Source organism: Ovis aries, chromosome 23 (genome assembly GCF_016772045.2).
Source record: "Ovis aries strain OAR_USU_Benz2616 breed Rambouillet chromosome 23, ARS-UI_Ramb_v3.0, whole genome shotgun sequence".
In the NCBI taxonomy this organism is placed as follows: domain Eukaryota; kingdom Metazoa; phylum Chordata; class Mammalia; order Artiodactyla; family Bovidae; genus Ovis; species Ovis aries.
The window spans coordinates 26,027,121-26,052,804 of record NC_056076.1 but is presented as its reverse complement, the minus strand read 5'-3'; the positions used below and the strand labels follow the sequence as shown (position 1 = coordinate 26,052,804).

The window sequence follows — 25,684 nt, the reverse complement described above, 5'->3', positions numbered from 1 at the left end:
TTATAGTTTCTGGTCTTTCACTTAGGTCTTTAATCCATTTTGAATTTAGTTTTATATATGGGGTGAGAAAATGTTCTAATTTCATTCTTTTACATTATCGCTGTCCAGTTTTCCCACAATATTCTTGTTAATCATTCTTAATTGGCTGGTGGGGATATATATTTTTCTTCTATGCAGACTTTACATTTTTTTTAATCTTTCTCCACCTCCATCTTTCACATAGACTATGGATCAAGTCTGAGAACTGCATTGAGAATTTATCTCTAAAGAATTGACACAGTAATTCATTTCATCCTGGAACACATTAATATCTTTCTATTTACTTAGGTCTTATTTTATACCCTTCATTAATAGTCTCTAATCATTCTTAAGAAAGTTACTTGCAAATATTTTACAGTTTCTCAGAGTCTGAATGGATTCTTATTTCACTTTCTAGGTCCTTTTTTACTACTAGGGTAAAAAAATGTTACTAACTTATTATATAAAAATCCATATTAAAATTTCTAAGATAAGCACTACATGCAAATGTGTGATAATAAATTTGAAGATGCTAGAAGATACAGATAAAAGATATGGATGAAATGCTAGAAGATATGGATAATTTCCTTGAAAAATGTAAATCATTGAAAGGTGGCCCCCAAAACATAAAACTTCTACAGACCAACTGACCATAGTGAAACCTGTAGTAACTGGAGATAAATTTCCTAAGCTCAAAATTCTTCCTTACGATGCAGGCTGACCAATCCAAATTAGTACACACTACATCACTTCAAAGTCTAAAGGAATAAAAAGGTGTTCCGAAAATTTGTCAAACATGACTTCATGCAGAGAACTAAAGATTAATATTGTCACCATGTTGCACAAGTTAATCAACGTGTACAAACATCCATAAAATTGGCCATGTGTCTAAGGCTTCAAAAATGAAGCCCAAACTGACTCATGAGCGTGCTGTAAGAACAAGGGAGACTAGAGGTGGAGTTTTCTCAACTTTAATCTCTCTTGAGGTGTAGCCTTCCAGAAAACCAAACAGGCTCCACCTGTGCCAATACTGGGTCAAAAACCATAAAACTTTACTATAAAGATTGTGCTTTGAGAAATGCTCAGCTAAAGTGAATCCACAGGAATCTTCAGAAGTTTCAGTAAAGGAAAGTAAACTGAAATGATGTTCAAAAAAGTTAACATGAAATAATAGAGAACAAAATTCCATAGGCTAAGCAACATTTTCCTACAAGACATAGATTTATTACCTATTCAGGTACATAATGGATTCTGATCCTCTTCTTAATGTCAGCAAATAGCATAATGGTGTTTATTCAAAAGAAGGCCAATTAGACATGTCCCAAACTGCAGAAGAAACATGCTCATGTGTTTGAACAGGAAGTTCAGTGCCTTCCTAAGTCTTATGTGACTGTAAAACTGATCTGCACAATACGAGAATTATCGGGCCCCTGAAAAACACAAGCAGCAAAATACACTTGCAATTTTTTTCCTCTCATTAATCTTTTCAGGAGGTTTTGTCGCTCCTAGTCAGGACCCCAATGCTTAAAATGCACGGGATGATCCGTTGTGCAAGTTTTACAGGTTTGCCAAACTTCCTTGCAACTTACTAATCATAAAAGTATCAGTGGATGATGCCTCACTAGATAAAATGTCAGCAACCCATGAGTCTTTGTAGAGATTAAACACATCTGTCTTTGACCCAGAAGAATGAAGTGTGATGGACTGCTCATATTTCGGAAATACCCTGCCTTCATTAGAGCTAGTAGTTCTTAACTACAGTTGTTGCTAAAATCCTTGGAGATCATTTTCTCAAATGTCCCATGCTGTTTTCAGAGCCCATCTGAGGCACAGCAGGGAGCAGGGAGCTGCTGCAGCAAACAATGCAGTGTGTCCATTCCACCAGCAGCCACGCCTTGTGACGTGTGGTTTGAGAAGCTGGTGGAACATTCCACATGACATTGCTTCCCACGGGTGGAGTGGTGGGTTGAGCTTTATTTATTTATTTATTTGACTGTGCCAGGTCTTAGTTGCAGCATGCGGGACCTAGTTCCCTGACCAGGGATCAAATCCCAGGCCCCCTGCATTGGGAGCATGGAGCCTTAGCCACTGGACCACCAGGGAAGTCCCTGGGTTGAGCTTTAAATTCTAAAAATTATTTCTCCTTCCTTAGAAATTACCAGCAATGATACTGGTACAATTTGACTCCTAGAAATACATAAGTCATGGCCCTCACAATACTTAAAAATATTTGAGAACTTCTGTGAAATGTGCTCTTTATCATCAAAAGGAATATTAAAAATATACAAATACAGGGATCTAACAATAACTAGGGAGTACAGGAAATTAATACTTGACTTTGCATATTTCATTGTCCTATCTCTTCAAATTGTATCATTTTATTACCTGAGATGGTGAAAAATCATATCATTTTGTCACCTCCCCTGAAAAGGTCAGATGAGGTTAGATCGAGGAGGGGTATCAGGTTCTTTGGATCAAACCAAGATCCAGAACTTACTTAGTTTTGGCTCCAGTTTCTTAGATTGCTATACTCAGAATCTTAACTTCATTTAATTTATTATAATCCAATAAATTATTATTTGCATTTATAAGAACCACATTTAAATCTCTTGAAAGTAGAAGTGAGAGTATAGCCACTCAGTTGTGTCCGACTCGTTGTGACCCTATGGAGACCCTTTAGTCTCCTCTGTCCATGGAATTCTCCAGACGAGAATACTGGAGTGGGTAGCCATTCCCTTCTCCAGAGGACCTTCCCCACCCAGAGATACAACTGGGGTCTTCTGTACAGCAGGCAGATTCTTTACCATTGAGCCATCAGGGAAGCCCCCTTTAAATCTCTTACCATAGGTAATTCTTTTCTACTTCTTTTATGAGAAAATAGTACTCATATAAAAATATATATTTTAGCTCTACTAAGAGAGAGTTTCACTCTACTAGGAGATTTAAAGCTAAAACCTCTTAGTAGCACTAAAATATATATTTTATATGAGTACTATTTTCTCATAAAAGAAGTAGAAAAGGATTACCTATAATAAATGTTATGCCTCAGGGGGAGGGGGAAAAGGAGAGATAATTTCTTACACTATCAGTAGAAACATAAATTGATAGAGCCTTCTGGGATGATGAGCTATTAAAAATCTGAAGTATACATGCCTTTTGATCCAGCAGACATACTTGCACAAAATTTTTAAAGATATGTTCATTTATTCACCCTGCAAAGTGCTAGGAATATGCTATTAAATGAAACAGACATGATCCCTCCTTATAGAGCACACAGCCAAGTGGAGAAAGGTCATTTAAGTGTTCCAAATAAGAAATAACAATGGACACGTGACACTAAGCCCTGTGTGTGTGGGCATGCATGCACCAAGTCACCCAGTCATGTTTGACTCTTTGTGACCCCATGGTCTATAGCCTGCCAGGCTCCTCTGTCATGAAATTTTCAAGGCGAGAATACTGGAGTAAGTTGCCATTTTCTACTCCAGGTAATCTTCCCCACCCAGGGATCAAACTGGCATCTCTTGTGTCTTCTATATTGGCAGGCAGATTCTTTACCACTGAGCCACCTGGGAAGCCCCATTACGCCCTATACAGGCAGCAAATTGGGATGATGGATAAAAAAATGGGGATGAGCAGGCCCATGCTACAGAAGAGGAAGAAAGGACCCCTCTGAGAAGGCCTCAGAAGCCACCACCTGATCAATGAGTGATGACCTGGGACAGGAAAAGAGTTGATGATTTTCGAAGAACAAAAGAAGGTGCATGTGAGAAGAAGGGAGTTTGCGATGTGGCTGGAGAGGAACACAAGGAATGGACCAGGCAGTTCCCTGGAAGCCACGATAGGCAGTTTTGATTCTGTTCCAAGTACACTGCAAGCTGCAATCCTTTTAAAAATAGCAGTCAGGTTGCTGACTGAGAGGCAGATTGGGTGAGAGGCGAGAAAGAAACAGGAACTGAGTCCTAAGCCCCTTGCCTAAGCTACCTTGAGAGATTCCAGGAATCTGGCAAGTGTGGAAGCCCAGAGAAGGAGGGAACTAGATGGATTCAAAACAGGTCTTATAAATAGATTTCACCTTATGGCTTCCCTGATAGTTCAGTTGGTAAAGAATCTGCCTGCAATGCAAGAGACCCTGGTTCAATTCATGGATCAGGAAGATCCCCTGGAGAAGGGGATAGGCTGCCCACTCCAGTATTCTTGGGCTTCCCTTGTGGCTCAGCTGGTAGTGAATTCCCCTGCAATGTGTGAGACCTGGGTTCAATTCCTGGTTTGGAAGATCCCCTGGAGAAGGGAAAGGCTACCCACTCCAGTATTTTGGCCTAGAGAATTTCATAGACTATATAGTCCATGGGGTCACAAAGAGTCGGACATGACTGAGTGACTTTCACTCACTCAACCACAAGAACCAAAGAAAAGCTTTTTCTAAAGAAACACACTGCTGAAGTGAACATGAGGTTCATTTGGAGAATTCCTCCCTTCTCACTCTTTATTACCTAACAAAAATATTTCCACGAATAAGCAATTGCCTAATCAGACTAAACGAAGCCAAAAGAAGTGGACCCTGGTTCACGACATAAGTGAAAATTTTTAAATGCACGTTCACCTGTATTCACCCTTCTGAAGTTTGAGTTTAAATCAGTATATAATAAAAACTACACAAATCTTTTGAAAGAAAGAATTCCAAGAATCACAGAACTGTGGTGACCACGTTGAATACCACCTAATTAGATCAAAGCTCTATTTTCACTGATTTTTACAGTTGTAGGCTGTTCTCTCCAAATGCACAATTATGACGTTCTTTGACATTTCTGGATGTCTTCAAGTGATGATCTTAATGGAAGTGCATGATTCCCATTATCTTGAATAACAAAAAGTGATGGATCACTACAGTGACGGGCCATTTCAGGATGTGTGTAACATTTTGTTAATGCATAATTTGTGGAACTCATACTTTAATTCATGAATTGGTAGACATTCAAGAACCATTAAATGTCAAAAAGTAGTGATGTCTGATATGTAAGATACATTATATACATTTCCAGTCAAAACAAGCAAAAACCAGTAAGGGCTTGCCAGTGAAGGCAGTCTTATTAAGGTTCTCTACTTGATGACTAACAGAACTACTGTAGGAAATTAGGAACACTGGGGACATCATGGGAACCTCTGAAGCCACTGCCACTTAAATAAACACTCATACTTATTGTTTCATTTCTTATTCCATGTTCAGCCTTCAGCAGATTGAAGAACAGTTTCTTCTTTAACCTATGATGCATTGTATCTATTGTTCCATTCTTATATTTTTAATACAATGCATCAAATGAAGCACAATACACAAGTACAATGAAGCTTCTTTTCAATGATTATGATTATTATTGTTATGACCCTCATTTTCATCTCAGCTTCTTGAGTAAAAGCTAGCTTCAAGTTGGGGCTTGCTTCCAAAGCCATTATCTGGAGAGTAATAACATAATCTCTCAACAGAAACCACTGGAAAATCCTCCCTTCTTTCCTTTTCACAAACAAAAACAAACAAATTAGCAAGTGAAAACACGCTGAGTCCAGAAGGCAGAGGCACTACCCAGCAGGGGTAACCTCAGTCTACCTTCCTCTTGCCTTGTAAATGTGGCCCCAATACAAGGATGTTTTATTACCTTACTGAGCTCCCCAATCCTGCAAAGAAAAAGAAGTGCTAGCTTAAAGCATTATCTAGAGCACCTAGAAGATTAGGGGAGTCCTGTCTGCCTCCTGCTGCTGCTGCTGCTAAGTCGCTTCAGTCGTGTCCGACTCTGTGCGACCCCATAGACAGCAGCCCTCCAGGCTCCCCTGTCCCTGGGATTTTCCAGGCAAAAGTACTGGAGTGGGTTGCCATTGCCTTCTCCGCCTGTCTGCCTACCAGTGGACAACGGGATCTGTCCTTCCTTTCTACAAGCTTCCTTAACTTGGCCTGCATCAGGCTATGTATGGTATATAACTCTCCTACAAGGGTGCCCATACTCTATTTTCACCACCCAACCAAGAATTTACTTACTGGTATTTCAAAATACAAAAATGAAGTACCAGTTAAATCCTTAACCTGTGTTTAGGTGAGGAAAGAGCAAAGTGATAATTAATATTTTTAAGCCTAATTAATTAAAATTGTCAAAGAACTAGAATTTTAGGAAAGGCAAATCAGGAGGGGAAAAAATGAGCCATATCTAGAATTTAGTCCACAATGCAATTTATGGGTATTCCTAGGAATATCATAATTCACTGCTATCATTTTAAAAATCTCTTTTGTCTCTAGCACAATAATTGTTTTCTAAGTAATGTCTGACTCTTTGCAACCCCATGAATTGAAGTGTAACAGGCTCCTTCATCCTCCACTAACTCTGCTTTGAAGAAATTGCAAGATATTATAGAAAAGGAAGCAACTAAAGTTCATTTCTTCTCTTTTTCCCTGCCCGAAAGTTTAGAATGTTATACATAAAGATTTTCTGTACTCATATTATTTTTAAAGGATTTTCTTTTCTAATTGTAAAGCTAATATGCTCTCTTAAAAATTTTTTTTAATGTATATAATCATAATGAAAAAAGTTAAATACATTCATAATCACTTCATTTAAAAATAAGTTCTAGTATATTACGGTAGTCCATTCTAGTTTCTAGTTTATATGTATTTCTTTTCATTATCTTATAAGAAAATGGCCCGAGTACACATACATCTAAACCCAAAACTCTCACCAATGTTAAACAAATTCAGATGCTAAATTCACAAGTAACCAACATTTCAACTGCTGAATTCTGCATTCCACAAATCAGTAATAAGTTCAATAAAGCTCATCTCAGCTTCTATCCTCCTAAACTTGTTAGCTAGTCCTGTCATGGAGAAACCACTTCCTAATTCAAGAAAGACTTGCCGTGTGCTTCAGTCTTTCCATGTTAGTAAGGATTCAGTATTTGCTCACTTTATGATTCTAATCAAAAAGTGAATAAAATACACATTATTAAACTTAGAAGGAATTCTACAAAGGATATCAAACCTGATCTTTGGAAAATTTCCAAGTTTTTAAGTTTAAACGATTCACTAATTATTCCTCCATTAGCACCAACATCCAACAGATTTGCCACAAATGCTATTTAAGGTATACAATGTTAGTCAGCAGTCATCAAGTGTTTCCTGAAAGTAAATAAATAAAGCCAACATTTCTTATAAATTGGTGGTGGTGGTGGAACTTCAGTCACTAAGTTGTGTCCGACTCTTTGCAACCCCATGACTATAGCCCACCAGGATTCTCTGTCCGTGGGATTTTCCAGGCAAGAACACTGGAATGGATTGCCATTACTTTCTCCAGGGGATCTTCCCAACCCAGGATCAAGCCTGAGTTTCCTGCCTTGTAGGCAGATTCTTTACTATCTGAGCCACCAGAGAAGCCCATTTTCTATAAGTTAGTATTGAATAGTTTTGGCTTTGCAGCCATACAGTCTCTGTTCATTCTCAACTCGCCTCAACTTGGCCCTTTCACCACAAAGTGGTGTTTACAACACATAAACAAATGGGAGTGTCTGTGTTCCAATAAAACTTTATTTACAAAAACTTTATCACAAAATCAAGATTTTTTTTTCTGGAAATGGGTGGTAATGATGGCTGTACAACAATGTGAATACATTTAATGTCACTCAGCTATAACTTGAAAATAGTTAAAATAGTAAATTTTATTATGTATACTTTACCAAAATTTTTAAAAATACACACATAAAACCCCCAAATGCACAACATTTTGCCTATAAGGTGTTTTTCCCCAACTCCTTGACTATGAAATCCTTTCTGTCTGAAATACTCTCATTAAATGGTTTTTCTGAAACTAAAAATCTTCCAAAACCTGATGCATAAATACTTATAAGGATAATATTGTTCTTCTACCAAACCTTTAAAAACAATCTGGAATGCTGAAAGCACAAAGGCTTCAGTAGTTGTGGCACACAGGCTTAGTTGCACCACAGCATGCGGGATCTTAGTTCTCCAACCTAGGATTGAACCCACGTCCCCTGCGCTGGGAGGTGGATTCTTAACCACTGGGCCACCAAGGAAATCCCTGCAAACTGCTTTTTTTTAAATTTATAAATGAAAAGAAATACAACAGAAAGATGTCAACTTAGTATTATCAGATACCTGATTTTGCAACACTTGGTTTATAGATTTCAAATATCCAAGGCACCATTTGTGTTTAGTCTAATTTTATTTCTAATTGTTTTCACTCAAAACCTATTATTAACAACTGCTTGATGTGATGATTTTCTTCTTCAGATCTGCAGTTTCTTTCAAAAAATATATATTGCTGAACACCTAAAATATATTTCGCGTGTGTGTGCTCAATCACCCAGTCAGGTCTAACACTTTGAGATCTTCATGGACTGTAGCCCACCAAGCTCTTCTGTTCATGGGATTTTTCAGGCAAGATTACTGGAGTGGGTTGCCATTTCCTTCTCCAGGGGATCTTCCCAACTCAGGGATCAAACCAACGTCTCCTGCACTGGCAGACAGATTCTTTACCACTGTGCCACCTGGGAAGCCCCCAAAATATATTTTGCTCAACTTTAAATCTACTCACATATACTCAAGCTAAAAATAAGTGCTCTTCCACAAGTTAGATTTGGGGGAATTTTGGATGTTTTGTTTTACTTTTCAGTTTTAATTGGCACCATGAGAACCAGCCAACTAGATCCTTTTACAGTGTAGTCAAGGCTAGCTTTTGCCCTTCCACACTGTGATTAATTTATTATTCATCTGGTACCTTCCTATTAGAACTGGTTTTTAGCCTGTGAACTTCTCTTTCAGCTTCCAACAAAGGATTTCATTGCTTCAGGAATTGAGGTGTGTCAAAGTTTTTACCTGGGAGCAAAAGTGATGCAAGCGTTTCTGGTGAGACCAATCCTTGGTTTAGGGTGGGGAGGATCTGCATAACAGGCCATCTGCAGACTCCTGAAGACAGGAGAGGCGCTGAGAAAGGGCTTTCCTGAGACATCCTATGCTGACGGTTGGAAGGACTAAAACAGCAGCTCCCTTCGTTTACCAAGGAAATCAGAAACCATGGCTTGGCTCCCTTTCAGAACCACAGGGGCTCTGGCCATTTTAACGGTAAGTCCTTTTTTTTCCCCCCCTAATAATTGCAAACTTTCCCTGTTTGCCTCCTTGTTAGAGAATGTTAATTTGATTGCTGAATCCCTATTAAAAATTCTAAAAAGAGTTCAGTGGAAAGAAACTGCAAACTGCAAATGAAACTGCAAAGATTACCAATTTCCCCCTTTTGTTGTTGTTGGTTTTGTGTTTTGTTTTTTTTTTAATGCTGTATTTTCACATGGAAAACCAAGCCAGATAGAAACGAATTTGAAAGTCGCCATTTAGCATATTTAGTTGGCGAACTAATTAATCCTAATTGCAGGTCTATTTTCCACAGTATCTTCACTTTCTTTAAAGTCATGCTTTTATTCACCCTTTTGTTCAGGCTTTTATTCTATTACACAAAGTAAAACACATAAAAGAGAACGAGGTCTATTTCCCAAAGTTATATATATCTCTCAAGCACATGGCTAAGAATTATACATGCCTGGTCTTGATACCTGCATGTTTTTAAGTAGTCTAAGACCACTGAATTAAAATCAAAGCAATGTTTGATTCTGGAGAAGTTGGGAGGGTTATTAAGAAAAGAATGTTTATGTTTAGCCATTATGCGCAAAATATATCTAATCTTTAGGGAGAAAAAACTATTTTATAAGCCAGTTTTCCAGAAAAGTAAAACTTTTACTGACTGGGAAAGTTTTATACAGTACTGGATAAAAGAGTAGTGGAATCTGGAGAGCAAAGAACTAGACTAGATGTTACAAACTAGTGTGTTCCTTAACTGTGTTGTTTTAGTGAAGAAAAAAACTGGTCACAATATTATCAGTTCCACATAGATATCAAAATAGTGAAATATACCATAATGAATGTTTTTTAAATCCCTAATAATAATTCTTCATTTTATCAACAATAAGTTGGGTTGGCCTAAGCTTTAGTTTCTCTCATGTCCTCATCTAAAAAATCGCGATAATTGAACTTCAAGAAGTTACAGGGAAATAGAGCTCAAGAAAGAACTTTCTAAAAATTAAATATGCTTAAATTAAAATAGACTGCCTGTTAGCCAGCACTTCTTAGCCTTCTCTGTCATGGCAATGGTCAAGCAGAAAATTGGTATCACACCCTTCTGTTCGAGTCTGTTTCTATTATAAGAGTGTAACTAATTGTTTCGGCAATCTAATGAATTTAATTGACCCAAGAATGTTGTAAAGAGAAATCTGGCAGTTGTATGACTTCCCCACCTTTCCAGATGGTCATTTCTGAACTAAATGAACTGCAGGTAGCCTGATAGGCCATGTGTCCCAGCCAATGACCAGCCTCTGAAGCTAGGGGATATGCGGCAGGGTGTGCCGGAATAGTGTTGTCGCAGAATTAGACTGCCACATACTTAGGGGGGTTTCTTTCCCTTCTCTGATGTGTACCCCTCTCAGTTACCCTTCTGGTTCTGGAGTGGCTGTAAGATCCTTACACCGAGGGCTGTTCTATTCCTCTTTGCATCCCCAACACCTACCATCATATCTCCCTTACAGTGGACCCACAATTATTCAAAGAATGGGTAAATGAATGATTGAATGAGGCCTCTCTAAACTATAACCCGCACCCCAGTGCCTCTATAATCCTAGCCATGGGGGAAGCTCCCTCAGGAAAATTGCACAGGCTCACATACAAAAACATACAAGTTATTTACACAACAATATAATGTCATATATAATTATTAAACTAAAAGGTCTAGAACTGCTCTGCCCAATACGGTAGCCACGAGCCACATGTGGCTATTAACCACATGAAACGTGGTTGATCTGTATTGAGATGTGCTGTTAAGCATAAAGTATACATTATATTTTGAAGACTCTGTATGAAAAAAAATAACAGGCATGCATATGTGCTCAGTTGCATCCAACTCTTTGCAACCCTATGGACTGCAGCCTGCCACGCTCCTCAGTTCATGGGATTCTCCATGCAAGAATACTGGAGTGGGTCGCCATGCCTTCCTCCAGGGGATCTTCTCGACCCAGGGATTGAACCTGCGTCTCCTGAACTGCAGGCAGATTCCTTACCACTGAGCCACAGGGGAAGTCCAAAAAAGAACATAAAATATGTCATCAATAATTTTTATGTTGACTATAATTTGAAATGACAGTATTTGGGGTACTTTCATTAAAAATATGTTGAAAATATTAATTTCACCTTTTTAGCTGTTTTTAATATGAATATTAAAAAATTTAAAATTCGATAATGCGATTCAGATTCGTTACTTTATTTCAGCTGGACAGTGCTGGTCTACTCTTAATCCCATTAATGGAAAGCAGTGTCAGTCAGAAGTGAGGTAGGCAGGGACTTCCCTGGTGGTCCAGTGGTTAAGACTTTGCCTTCCAAAGGGTGTGGGTTCAGTCACTAGTTGGGAAGCTAAGATCCTGTATGCCTTGGGGCCAAAACACCAAAACATAAAAAGTACAGAAATAGCATTGTAACAAATTCAATAAAGACAGTCCACATCAAAAAAAAATTTTTTTAAGTGAGGTAGGCAAACCAGGCTTCATGGACCAGGAGAGATTCGGGCTGCTCTCTGATAAATATAGACGGGCCACAGGGACATATTTTTGTCGTCAGCCCAGCGTGAGCAAAGGCAAGGGCAACTACAGCGCTTGCCTAGGGGTAAGGGACACACTAGTTTGGCTGCATTGGAGAATCCGGATGTGCGTTAGAACGGCAGATAAGGGTCAGACAGAAAAGTGCATTCTGTCAAGGGTAGTGAAATCCTTTTAGAAGTGGGGAGCCACCCAGAGTTTCGAAATGGTGTGGTGATGGGAAAAGAACAATGTTCTTAGAAGCACTGTGGAGTGGAAATGTACATCTTTTGTTATTGAAGGGTGGGGTGTGAAAGTTGGAAGACCTGTTCAGAGGTTTTGAGTTAATTCCCCCAACCTATGACCATACAAAGGTTGCCTAGAGAGGTAATACATAAAAGCTAAATCACAGACTTCAGTCTATGCCTGTACCACTGACTCACTCCAGGTTTTGCTTCCTCAGCTGTCAAATAAGAATAATCATATCCCCCTGACTAATGAGAATGACCATAGTAAAAATGAAACAGCAATGAATGCAAAAAAGTGTTCCGGAAAATATAAAGTGCTTTGTAAGACTCTACTTCCTATTATTTGTAATGTTTTAGTAATAAAGATGAAACTTGATAACGCCTTAATATTCTGCCTTCCTATTTTAAACAACGACCGACATTAGTTTTAATGTCAAGAACCTACATTTTTCCTGAGTGAAAGGGCATATCAAAAACAGTTATGAGATTAATTTTTTGAAAATTGACAGAAAAAAATTAAACCTGAATTTTAAATGATAGTGGGTATAGGGAAATGACAAAATTTTAAACTTGGAGCATTACCCCAAATTTTAACTGCTTTAGTCTTCTAGATTCATTGAGAGGGGACTGTGTGAGGAACACCAGCATGTTGTAAAATTTAACATTTATCTGTTTCCCATGTTTGCTTGATCTGTTTTGCGCAACACCAAGTAAATATTTTGGGGAAAGGTTTTGTGATTGAAAAATACTTGTCTTCAAAGATTTAAACTTTTCAAAACAATGTTTGTCTTCAAAGGAGACTACTGGTCAGTATTTCAAAAGTCCATTAAATCTGAAACATGGTCTGTCAAATAACACTCCTATAGCATCTAAACAATAAGCCATTTAATTTCATGTTACAATATTATTATGTAAAGATTTACTCATTACAAAACTAATACAAGCGTTTGAAATCCAAAGATGTTTAAAGCATGATGTTTTAAACAAATTAATAGTGTTCATGCTGGAAAAAAAAGAAAAGTAGTTTAAATACCAAGCTCTGAGTTAGAATGTGTTCTAAATACAGCAGTGGTGATGATTTAGTCACTAAGTCGTGTCCGACTCTTGGGATCCCATGGACTGTAGCCTGCCAGGCTCCTCTGTACATGGGATTCTCCAGGCGAGAAGACTGGAGTGAGTTGCCATTTCTTTCTCCAGAGGATCTTTCCGACCCAGGGATCGAACCAGGGTTTCCGATATTGCAGGCAGATTCTATACGGACTGAGCTATGAGGGAAGCCCCAGATACAGCAGAACACCCTTCAACCACTTTCGCTACAGAACATCCAGAAAGCAAATTGTTAAGAAAAGAATTGTTAGCTAAGTGGCCCAGATTTTTAACAGAACGAAAATCTTCGACACATCCTTCCTTCTCTTCACTGATGAAGCAATCCAATTTCCAATTCTGGTGAATATATGAAAATTAATTTCCTCCTGAACCTCTCCAACAGTTAAAATTCTAAAATCAGAATAACCTTGCCAGGCGATTCCAGCCAGCCCTGACTGACATGCAAACCTTGGGAAAGATGTAATTATTTACTTCCATCAATTACCACTCCCAGTTGCTTAATACTCGAAACAGGTTTTCATTTAGAACTAGAAGACTTGGTCTCCATGATGCTTCTCATAAACCTCTTAGCCTTTGGCTCTTCCTTTCCAGTTAAGAGTCAATCTGATAGCCTAAGGAGAGGGTTTGCTTTGTGAGGTTCATTACCAGAATTAGGGCAAGAGTTGGACACAACTTGGCAACTAAACCACCAAGGAGACGGCTTGCTTTGTGAAGTTCATTACAAGAATTACACAGGCAACTGTTTACCATCCATAATTATACTACGAATAATTGAATCTGTGTAATGTGCACATGTTCCTTATATGACCACTGCACAGTTGACCAGGCTGTACACTGCACAATACCAGGAGGTACATTCACATAAACTACAATGTGAACAATGTCCCCTGGAGTTGCACAGGGGGAAAATCACACCACTGGACAGTGGAACACTGGTTCTCATCTCTTTCTGAGGCTCAAGAAAGAGTTCTATGTGCCTTGACATAAGTGATAATAATAAAAGATCATATCACAGTGGCTCTTTACATCTTTTTTAAGTCCAAACAGAGGTAATTAACACTTATTAAGCATTTACTGCAGGCTAGGGTTCATCTATGCGTTTCAGACCTGTTTTCATTTAACCCTCACAACATACCTATAAAGTTACTAGAATTATTATACCTATTTTATGGGTAAGGAAACTGAAAAATCAAATAATGTTCTCAAGTTTTTCAGCTAGGACATGATGAGACTAGGATTTTAATTGAGGGATTCAACATCCAATGTCCAGTTTTGTATTTCTACACTTAACTGCACCTTTGTTCTTGTTGTTTAGTGACTAGGTTGTGTATGACTCTTTGCGACCCCGTGGACTATAGCCCACAAGGCCCCTCTGTCCATGGGATTTCCCAGGCAAGAATATTGGAGTGGATTGCCATTTCCTTCTCCAGAGGATCTTCCCAACCCAGGGATCGAACCTGCCTCTCTTACGTCTCCTGCATTGGCTGGTGGATTCTTTACCACTGAGCCACCTGGGAAGAAACTGTCTCTTACCCAGTACTTAAAATGAGCTCCTGAAAAAGGGCTTAATCTTCTAAATTGAATTTACTCTAAATATCAGTTATTAAAGTGTTGAACTCTCCTAAATTAAATACTTCCTAAGTAATTAAACATAAATCATTTTCATTCAATTAAGGAATTTTCCTTGATAAACATGAAGCTTATTAAAATACTTCTGGATTTTTTAAAATCTTGATTTCAAAAAGTTGATACATATCTATTGATCTCTTTAATCTGACACATAATCTTGCATCTAACCAATTATAAAAATAGTATCACCAACCTATATACATACATATATTTCATGAACTTTTCAAAAATAATTATTAATTTTAGAAATCAAGTTTACAATTTGTTATGATTCCTTTGAATTACCCAGCTCATTCTGCAAATTTCCTAGACAGGAGTAGGTGTGATCTTAAGCCATGCAGAGACAAATGGCCATGCCTTATGCTGGCTAGGACTAGCTTCCTGAATCCAGTGCATACTCAAACAATCTGACCTTCCTTCCCCATGCTGAAGTTTCAGAGTGCTCTAAACAAAACCTTAGCCAAACTCAGTAAAAAGCAATTGTTATTATACAAGATTTTTAAAAATCCAGTCACCCACATCCTCAAAATATGTTTATTACAAACCTACCATACTGGAGAAGGAAATGGCAGCCCACTCCAGTGTTCTTGCCTGGAGAATCCCAGGGACGGGGGAGCCTGGTGGGCTGCCATCTACGGGATCGCACAGAGTCGGATACGACTGAAGCCACTTGGCAGCACCTACCATACTCAATAGGAATCTTAATGATATAACTACATACATTTTAGCTAGCAAATAGGGCACGTGGACATCAGGTCACTTTATGTCACATGCTTTTTATTAACTTAAACATCTTATTTGCTTTTAATAAAACATTTCTAATTCTTATGTATACCAAGGCATTTAGACCATATCGCTGCTTTATAAATCATACAGTCAAAATTATAAAACCATAACCAGGGAACACAGGGAAGAAAGAAAAATAAATTCACAAGATACAGAGTGTTTTCTCCGCACTGCTATTTTCTAGACTCTAGGCCACAAAAAGGACAACTTAATTGATTTATATTGTCAAGAAGCTATTGAAATATTTATTAGGTATTCAAAATAATTATACAAACAATGTAACTAAAATAACTAAGTAGCTGCATGGTAAGTACTAATTAACTCAAATAGTAAAGTTTTTTAAAAAATACTTGGGAATAATGTAAAGCTATGACTATATGTCCAAATCCATATTTTAAAAGCACTGCATTATTCAAAAGTGTTCTTAGTAACTGTCCCCATATTCCTAAAAACACAACAAAGATTATATTTTCACAATATTCCCCCAAATTGGAAAACATTCCTGGTGGTCTGACTTTGAAAGAGAGGATGGGAAAGAGTAAAGGTTTGGCTGAGTAGCTTCTTTAAGGGCTCTGAGTCAAAGAAATGACTTAACAAGTAAGAAAAACCTGTCTGCAGCGCTCGATTTCCACAGTTTAGGGTTTGTCCTTCCTTCACTTCCCAGAAAAACAGAAATCTTGTCTTAGCGTCTATTAGAAGAATCATTCTCCACAGGGCTAGTACAAACATGATTCATATTTTCAGGATGACTCCAGTTTTCCTGTAAAAGGGATCATGCCTGGTCCATCCCTCCCTGCACGTGGGGCTGAGTTGTTCTTGGGAACTGAGAAAGGTGTGCAATGACTTCACTGCCCTGATCTTTCCTCCCACGTAATGCGTGTGTGCATATGTACTCAGTCGTGTCTGACTCTCTGCAACTCCATGGACTGCAGTCCACTGGGCTCCTCTGTCCATGGAACTTTCTAGGCAAGGATACTGAAGTGGGTTGCCATTTCCTTCTTCGGGGGATCTTCCCAACCCAGGGTTCGGACCTGCCTCTCTTATGTCTCCTGCATTAGCAGGTGGATTCTTTACCACTAGTGCCCACTGGGAAGCCCCCAAGTAACTCATGATACTGTTTAAAAAAGAGCAGCAATGCTGTAAAATCATTTTGAGATCTGTTATAACCACAAGTCATGGTTCTTTTCCATGACAATTTTAGCAAACATCCTTTGAAATAAAGATTTTACTGAAATTTTTAGAATGGAAGGGTCCTCACATTCTACGTCTGATATCATTTTTCCTTTGGTTCAAACTGGGACTTGCCTCTTTATTATAGCCTTCCAAAATAAGTGATGTAATAAATCTACATTGTTTCAGAATTAACTGCAGCCTTTGCCAGGAAGAAATCTAAATTGACTATCACATAACTTTTTTTTATGACTCGCTTTTATTTTCTATTTATCTACGCTGACTTAAGAATCTAGTGTAGTGGTGATGTGCACACTTTAGAGTCAGGCTGCAGAGATTCAAATCCGAGGGCTGTTAGTTGGGGCAAAGTACTCATTTTCTCATGAGTTTTCTCCTTTTCTTCATCCCTAAAAGACAGATTACAGTCTCCTTCAGATAGCTGCTGTGTTAAGTGAAACGGTAAACATAAAGCTCTGTGAATAGCATCTGACACATAAAACATAATTCTTTTGTCCTGATTTATTTTTCATAATCTTTTCCCTTCCAGATTGTCTTCAAATTAGTTAATCAGTCAGTCAGAAAACCATTTTTAAACATCTGCTAAGGGATCCGTATTGTAAGGATTGCAAAATACATTAATAATAATATAGAAGCACCGATTTGGAAAGTTTGCAATTCTCTTGGCTCGACACCATATAATGCACACAAAACCATAAGAAATAATAAATCACGGTAAACCATTATGGGCTAAATTGCACAGTACAGAATATGTGTTCTGCAAACTTAGAAAAAGAGACATCAGTAAGGACAGTTTCATGGAGACTGTTGGAACTTAAAATGATGAGTACTACAGTATTCAAGTGTGTGAAGGTAAGAAGAATGCATTCCAGGTAGAAAACAACACTGAAAATGACACAGATGAAGGTCCTGTATACTCTTGAGAAGGTGAAGACCTAGCCTGGCCTGGCTTCATCTTATCTTTATTTCTTTTAGATCAATAGGAAAATTAAGCTCAAATTTAAATTGAACTAGTAGAGCAGAGATGCACAAATCCGCATTCCACAGCAAACAGTACTTGTGATTGGAATAGCACATCCCCATCTTTTACATTTCATTCTCTAAATTAGACTGCTGCTGCTGCTAAGTCACTTCAGTCGTGTCCGACTCTGTGCGACCCCACAGGCGGCAGCCCATCAGGCTCCCCCGTCCCTGGGATTCTCCAGGCAGGAACACTGCAGTGGGTTGCCATTTCCTTCTCCAATGCATGAAAGTGAAAAGTGAAAGTGAAGTCATTCAGTCGTGTCTGACTCTTAGCGACCCCATGGACTGTAGCCTACCAGGCTCCTCCATCCATGGGATTTTCCGGGCGAGAGTAGTGGAGTGGGTTGCCATTGCCTTCTTCCTAAATTAGACTAGTTCCTTTCCATTCTCTCAACTTTTATATGACTAAGAAAATGCCTTAGTCTGGAATCGCAACTAACGAAAACAGCTTTGCCAAGTCAGTAGAGTAGTTCACAGCTTTGAATAATCTCCTGTGGTACTTTTTGAAGCTTATTAGAATGATGCTCACCAGTGTTTCCCAAAGCAATAGCTTTCATAGCTCCTGGGAAGTGTTTATAGAGCAGCCAGGTAAGAAATGTCTGGTTGTTGCAACAGTTGTTAGAATTTTGAAAAGTCCAATAGATTCTCCTGAACATCATTAACATTCTATAATTTATAGGTTACAGATTATAGATTATAGATTACAGATTACAGATTACACAACTGAAGGAACTATTTACATGAAGACTATTTTCTTTTTTGCTCTTTGAATACAGCTTCTCCAAATCTACTTCTTTCCTATTTTTATTACTTTTAATTGGAGGATAATTGCTTTACAATGTTGTGCTGGTTTCTGCCATACATCAATATGAGTCAGCCATAGGTGTACCTGTGTTCCCTCCCTCTTGAAACAGAAACAACTACAATATGAACAGCAGAATGTAAAAATCAGAATTATTATCTTATGTAATTACTTATTTGAAGAATTCATGTTTAATTTGACTTTATTTAAATGTCTACAGGTGGTTCTTTTGGTTCATGGAGAATTGAGAATACAGGTAAAGTATGAAAAAGATTTTTGCAATTAAAATGGTTTAGTTTAAAAATTGTACTGGAAAAATAAATATTTATTTAATATTGCAAATTACTAAATAATTTAATTGTGAAAATACAATTCTAACAACTAACCTAGTAATACCTAAATACTAGCATGAATCAATGTCATTATTGTAATTTACCTCATGCTTTCTTTTGTCTTATCTTAAAAATATCAACAGATAAACCAGTATTTGTGCTCAGAACAGTTAGATGTTGTGGAATATATATAGGAAATATAAAATACGATTAAATGCTAAGATTAAAAATCATATAGCTCTGTAGTTGTTTTAGTTATTTACTGTTTCTTCTTTGCATGATAGTGTCAGGGAGAGAAAATTGGGTATTTAACCATCTTAAATATCTTGAAACATAGGAGACTCCTCAACCTAGATGTCTGTAATTAACACTCACAGCAAAAATTTCCAATAATGTGCATAATAAAATGTAATCCCTTTTTGAATAAGACAAAAGGACAATACGAAGAATATGAGACAGCAATACAACAAGGCAAAAGGAGATACAAACGTGAGTGGGTGAAATTCGCAAGACCCTGCAGAGAAGGAGAAGACAACTCGAACAGAAATCCAATTGCCAAAGTAAGTCTTCCGAGCAGAAGCAATGTGATTTTTGAGAATAAATGTACTAGATGTAAATTAGAATAATGCAGAAATTCCAATTAGCAAAATATAGATTGAGGGGTCCATAGAACAAATAACTTGGTATTTTCAATAACACAAAAAATACAATAGTATTAATAATATCAACTTAAAAGAGAAAGATGAAGGAATTACAGCTTCCAGAGTAATTAAAAATAATTAACAGCCATTTCAATATATTTCAATGGATATGCCTTTTGGGATTCAGATTCTAGCAAAGGAAGAGAAAAATGTATATGGCCAAGTGCTTTGTTCGGGGCAGCAAATTATCCCCAGAGAATGTGACTGTCTTTACCAATAATGTATTTAACACGGGTTCACTGCAGGAGTTATGACAATTTCACAAGCTAAAAACATATAGGATAATGTCTCTCAATAAACCAAAAAATACCATACTCCTAGTCAAGTGTAGATTGATCACATTATTGTCCCAGGCAAGAGAGGTTAAAGGCATAGCGTCCAGATTAAGCTGAGGTGGACCTTTCTACCAGTTGGTTCTCACGAGAGTCAGTTTAGTCAATCACAAGCTGAGGTCTGGCTGCCAGTGCAAAAGCAAAAGTCTCTTATCACTAGAGCACGCTGCTAGGGAACAGAGGTCGTGGCAAGCAAGATTACAGTTTTCACCACTGCCAGGCAAAAGATGCCTTGCCCAGGCAGGAGCTAATGCCCCAAGCTCTTCAGAGAGGCATTTAGATCAGCTAAGAGTTGCCTTGCCCAAACTGAACACTCTCAAGAAGTCCTCATAAACTTCCTATTTAAAGCTTAAACGTCTCCCAGCCATAGTGACTTCTCCACGCGCTTGAATCAATAAGCCCCAGTGTTGCTCAGTGAGAGCTGAGCTGAATGTATATTGACAGTCACAGACGTCCACAGCAACATCCTGACAGCTTCCTCAGTGCAAACAACCACACTCTTAAAACAAAGCAATTCTATTCCTAAATAAAAACAAAAAAGTAGATTTGAAATCATAGCAAACAGCAATAAGATAATTAAAGATGGTTGACAATCAGCATTGGATTGGCCATGTATTCAGAACTGTTGAAGTTGGGTGATGGATATATCAGGTTCATTATACATTCTAACTTTATAATATACTTGAAATTTTCCCTATTAAAAATCTAAAGATTAATAATAATAAAAGCAATTCATTCTAATATTTTTAACACAGTATATTATCACTTTCCACTTTTTTCTCCAGCTTCTCCTATTTAAAACTAAATGTCTTTTTGTGGTTTTTTTTTAGTGTTATCTGCTAAGCAAGGAGGCATTCAGTAGTAGGCTTGTCAATATTAGGTGTCCTTGACTTTCTCTCAACTTTTTAACATCACCATGGTGACCACAATCTGAGCAAATATTCTAAGGCTGGAAAGGTTAAGGCACATTGGTCCATACTGGCCAACAGAGGAAACAATTTGAATTTATTTCATATTCCTAGTAGCTATCAAGGCAAAAAAATGAACAACACAGTGTCAGAAAGCATGAATAAAATGAACAGATGACTTGAGAGTGTGGAGCATAGTGGGAAGGAAGAGGTCTGAGTGATGATCACCTTAACATTTTGGGTATTTTGGGCTGCAGATTACATCAGACTTCGAAGCAACCCAAAAAATTACCTACCACATCTCTGGAATAGGAATTGATCAGCCCCCTTTTGGAATCTTTGTCATTGACAAAAACACTGGAGAAATTAACATAACGGCCATAGTTGATAGAGAAGTAACCCCAAGCTTCCAGGTAAGTGTGCGTCCTCGATATCAGCCACCCTTTCCCTTGTGGCAGTGACTTTAGAAGGTTAATCTAGAAGGATATCAGTGCGTGAATCCATCCACGGTCAAATAACAAAGAGCCTTCCTTGGATGTCCCTGGTGATCCAGTGGTCAGGACTCTGGGCTTCCACTGCAGGGGCCGCAGGTTCAATCCCTGGTTGGGAAACTAAAATCCCACAGGCTGCAATGTGCAGCGTAAAAGTAAAAAAACAAATAAAACAAAGAGCCTCTGAAGGTTGTGCCCCTGAAGGAACAACCCAGGAGGGTGAATGAACACTGAACTCCAGCATGCTTCTGGCCAAGACTTTCAGGCTAACAGGAGACACAGTACCAGCCCACAAGAAAGGGCAACTTGGACAACTAGTCTACCCAGAGAAGACACTTTCCTACTTTGTCTCCTCTTTGGAAAAAATATTTTCCCTCTTTGCACAGAAGTACTGTATATGCAAGGAGAGGCCTTATCTTGACAAGTTTTAATAATAAGCAAACTGATGTTGTAGAACATTGATTAACATGTCCTCTCCTTTTCTAGATTACGTGTCGTGCTCTTAACACCCTAGGACAAGAGGTAGAAAAACCACTTATACTAACGGTCAAAATTTTAGATATAAACGACAATGCTCCAGTATTTTCACAAAGCATATTCCAGGGTGAAATTGAAGAAAATAGTGCTTCGAGTAAGTCTGCTGCCGTAACTACCACTTTTAATTATTTTTGTTTAACTTCAGATACAAGCATCATTATAGTACATCATTTTATTCTCTTAGTTTCATCAGTAGCTTTGTAGAAAAATTCATGAAGACAGTCTGAGTCTTCCTTGCTAATATTTATGATTGAGCTACTTACCCACTGCCATTGTACTTCTCGGTTGTGGTTGTGTTATCAAGTCAAAGCTTATTCTAGTCACAAAGCTGAAGAGGTGGCTTTAGACAACCCAGATGCATCAGCTGGGCCTTCTTAGATTATAAGAGACAGAGACACACTCCTTACATGGATAATTGGGGGGAAAGGGAGAACCATAAAGCCATTCAGCAAGGGTAAAAAGATGAAGACAAAACAGTCTCAACCTCAACACAACCAACCAAGGCTTAGTGAGAAGTGGAGGATTTTTATGGAAGGCAGCATGGGTCAACTGACTCAGTCACCTGACTAAGAGATATTGCACGTGACATGTAGATTTTTGGCACACAGATAGTTTTAAGATCTTAAAAGACAAAGGTCAATTTGAAATTGTGTTGGATATTTAACGTGAACATAATGTCAATCTTTACATAGTCTTTAATGAACTTCTGTACTCCTAGACTCACTGGTGATGATCCTAAATGCCACAGACGCAGATGAACCGAACCACTTGAACTCTAAAATTGCCTTCAAAATCATCTCTCAGGAACCTGCAGGCACACCCATGTTCCTCCTAAGCAGACACACGGGGGAAGTCCGCACTTTGACCAGTTCACTTGATCGAGAGGTAAAGCAAGGCACTTGGGAGCATTCAATAACTCAGGATTCAGTTGTAAGAAACCTAAGAGAGGTGACTCCCTTCTACCTAAGAATGAAAGAGGGAAGGAAGAGGGGTTCTCTGGATTCAACTGACCCAACTGAGGGAAGCTCATCGCATCCTACTGTGATTTTGCTGGGGTGGGTTGTGTGTCTGAGATCTGCACAATCGATTGTACCTCAACAAATGAGTATCCCATATCCATGGAAGTTAAACTGAGGGAATAAGAGAAGGTATTGTATCCACGGACAGAGACTGAACTGGGGCTAATCCCTCATGTGATGGAGGAAAAGGAAATTTCCTAAGGAGAAATTTGTATCTGGAATAAAGCCTTCTCTGATGCCGTGCTTTTTCTCCTGACTTCTTTCCATTTTACTCCTGTTTCTAGAACACTAGAGAATCCCCAGGAATTACCTGATGGTCCAATGGTAGGGCTTCATGCTCTCTCTGCTGAGCAAACCGGATTCAATCCTTGGTTAGGAAACTAAGGTCCCACAAGCCACATGGAGCGGCCACAAGGGAAAAAGGAAAAAGAATCCCCTTACTCTCTCTTCTCCATTGTTCTACCAACACATCTCCAACAACACACAAGACCCCATCAGACTCTGTATTACTTTCACACAAATGATTTTCTGAACAGACCAGCAAGGAAGCTCTATAAATGAGGTTCCCTCAGATAAACAGAGTACCATCCTCATTGTCCATTTTTGCTCTTAGTGCACTTTCCTGCCCTGAGAAGCTCACAAAAGAGAAAACTTGTTTCAGCCCCATAAAGACTTCCTCCCACGTGGGGCATGTGCCCCACAGGCTTTGTCTACGGTGGACAATGAAAGTGCATGTGGTCCTTCTAGAGAATGAACCATGAATTTAAATATTTTCACTTCTTTCCCATAGGAAACAAGTAGTTGTCATTCGTATCCCTGACACTAGAGATTAATCATTTTTCTTTATTTTTGCCTCCAAATTTAGCAAGTTAGCAGCTATCGCCTGGTTGTGAGTGGTGCAGACAGAGATGGAGAAGGACTATCAACTCAGTGTGAATGTAGCATTAAAGTGAAAGATGTCAATGATAATTTCCCAACACTCAGAGAATCACAGGTATGCCTTTCATTCCTTGAAAAATAATTTAAAACATAATTATAAAATAATTATATGTATATATATATATATATATATATTATGTTATACCTTACCACCATAATTCAGGATTTGCTGGCTTGCTGGCTTTTAGTTACATTCTCTGCATTGTTCTTTTAAAATAAGCTATTGTAAAAGATAAGAATTCAGGGACCAGCAAAGAGACAATACATAATTTGGGAATTAATGACTAATGCCATTCAGAATGAATATAATTCTTTTAGATAAAAACCTGACATTGAAACTTAAATTCTGCTTTTTTCTAGTATTTAGCACGTATTAAAGAAAACACTTTAAGTTCTGAGTTGCTTCGATTTCAAGTAATAGATTTGGATGAAGAGTTCACTGATAATTGGCTTGCAGAGTTCTTCTTTACCTCTGGAAATGAAGGGAATTGGTTTGAAATACAAACTGACCCCCAAACTAACGAAGGTATCCTGCAAGTAGTTAAGGTAAGGTCTGATTTCCTTTCAGGGGGAAAAACATTCTGTATTAACCAAAACTGTTACTTTATGTTAGCCGAAACTGTCACAAATAAACTTTATTCACTTACAAATAATAATACCACTTCTCTACAGAAAATATAAAAAATACACAAAAGTAGAGAGAATTTTGAAAACACAGCCCCATTTCCTAAGGAGACTTTTCTTAACATGTTGATTTATTTCCTTCCAAACTATCATCCTTTCTACAGAAACACAAACACACTAGTAGACATATATTTATCAGTGTGCCTGTTTTAAGCACAAGAAATTAAAACATTTCCTGACTTAAACTCAGGAACAGACAAGAATACATGGAATAGTGGCTTGCGAATTTGTCAACTTACTTTAAATGGATTAGCTACAGTCCTTGGAAGGGAAAAATGGCAACCTTTTCTAGAAAATGGGAATATATAAACTAAGTTTGCAAAATAAACAATTGAGTAAAACTTCCATTTAACAGACTTGGTTACAACAGACACTTCATCTGAAATAACATAAACCTATTTATGTCTGATGAAAGTGAAAGAGGAGAGTGAAAAAGTTGGCTTAAAGCTCAACATTCAGAAAATGAAGATCATGGCATCTGGTCCCATCACTTCATGGGAAATAGATGGGAAGACAGTAGAGACAGTGTCAGACTTTATTTTTTCGGGCTCCAAAATCACTGCAGATGGTGACTGCAGCCATGAAATTGAAAGACGATTACTCCTTGGAAGAAAAGTTATGACCAACCTAGACAGCATATTCAAAAGCAGAGACATTACTTTGCCGACTAAGGTCCGTCTAGTCAAGGCTATGGTTTTTCCTGTGGTCATGTATGGATGTGAGAGTTGGACTGTGAAGAAGGCTGAGCGCTGACGAATTGATGCGTTTGAACTGTGGTGTTGGAGAAGACTCCTGAGGGTCCCTTGGACTGCAAGGAGATCCAACCAGTCCATTCTGAAGATCAACCCTGGGATTTCTTTGGAAGGAATGATGCTAAAGCTGAAGCTCCAGTACTTTGGCCACCTCATGCAAAGAGTTGACTCATTGGAAAAGACTCTGTTGCTGGGAGGGGTTGGGGGCAGGAGGAGAAGGGGACGACCCAGGATGAGATGGCTGGATGGCATCACGGACTCAATGGCTGTGAGTCTGAGTGAACTCCGGGAGATGGTGATGGACAGGGAGACCTGGTGTGCTGCGATTCATGGGGTCGCAAAGAGTCGGACACGACTGAGCCACTGAACTGAACTGAACTGATTGTATAGACTAGAAAAATATTACCAGTTTTAGGACATTCCTTGGCATAGGACATTGGACTATATGAGCTTCTCTCTTTAATTCCATGAGTCCAGCAGAATGACAGACCCATAATATTCCCTTAACAGGGTGACTGCTGTAATTCCAG

General features: G+C 38.3%; 2 protein-coding genes across 3 annotated transcripts in view; one reads left to right on the top strand and one right to left on the bottom strand.

Moving 5' to 3' along the window:
• Positions 1-25,684, bottom strand: part of DSC1 (desmocollin 1) — a 357,493-nt gene that overhangs the window by 298,661 nt on the left and 33,148 nt on the right. The gene's annotated exons all lie outside the window — the stretch shown is intronic.
• Positions 8,983-25,684, top strand: part of DSG3 (desmoglein 3) — a 34,111-nt gene continuing 17,409 nt past the window's right edge. For both annotated transcript variants that reach the window (XM_012103431.4, XM_027960744.2), the window contains exons 1-8: positions 8,983-9,130; positions 18,680-18,715; positions 19,220-19,351; positions 20,990-21,145; positions 21,710-21,854; positions 22,479-22,645; positions 23,645-23,773; positions 24,079-24,264. In XM_012103431.4, coding sequence (XP_011958821.1) covers positions 9,083-9,130; positions 18,680-18,715; positions 19,220-19,351; positions 20,990-21,145; positions 21,710-21,854; positions 22,479-22,645; positions 23,645-23,773; positions 24,079-24,264 — 999 coding nt within the window. In that variant the 5' untranslated portion in view covers positions 8,983-9,082. The remainder of the gene's footprint in view (positions 9,131-18,679; positions 18,716-19,219; positions 19,352-20,989; positions 21,146-21,709; positions 21,855-22,478; positions 22,646-23,644; positions 23,774-24,078; positions 24,265-25,684) is intronic.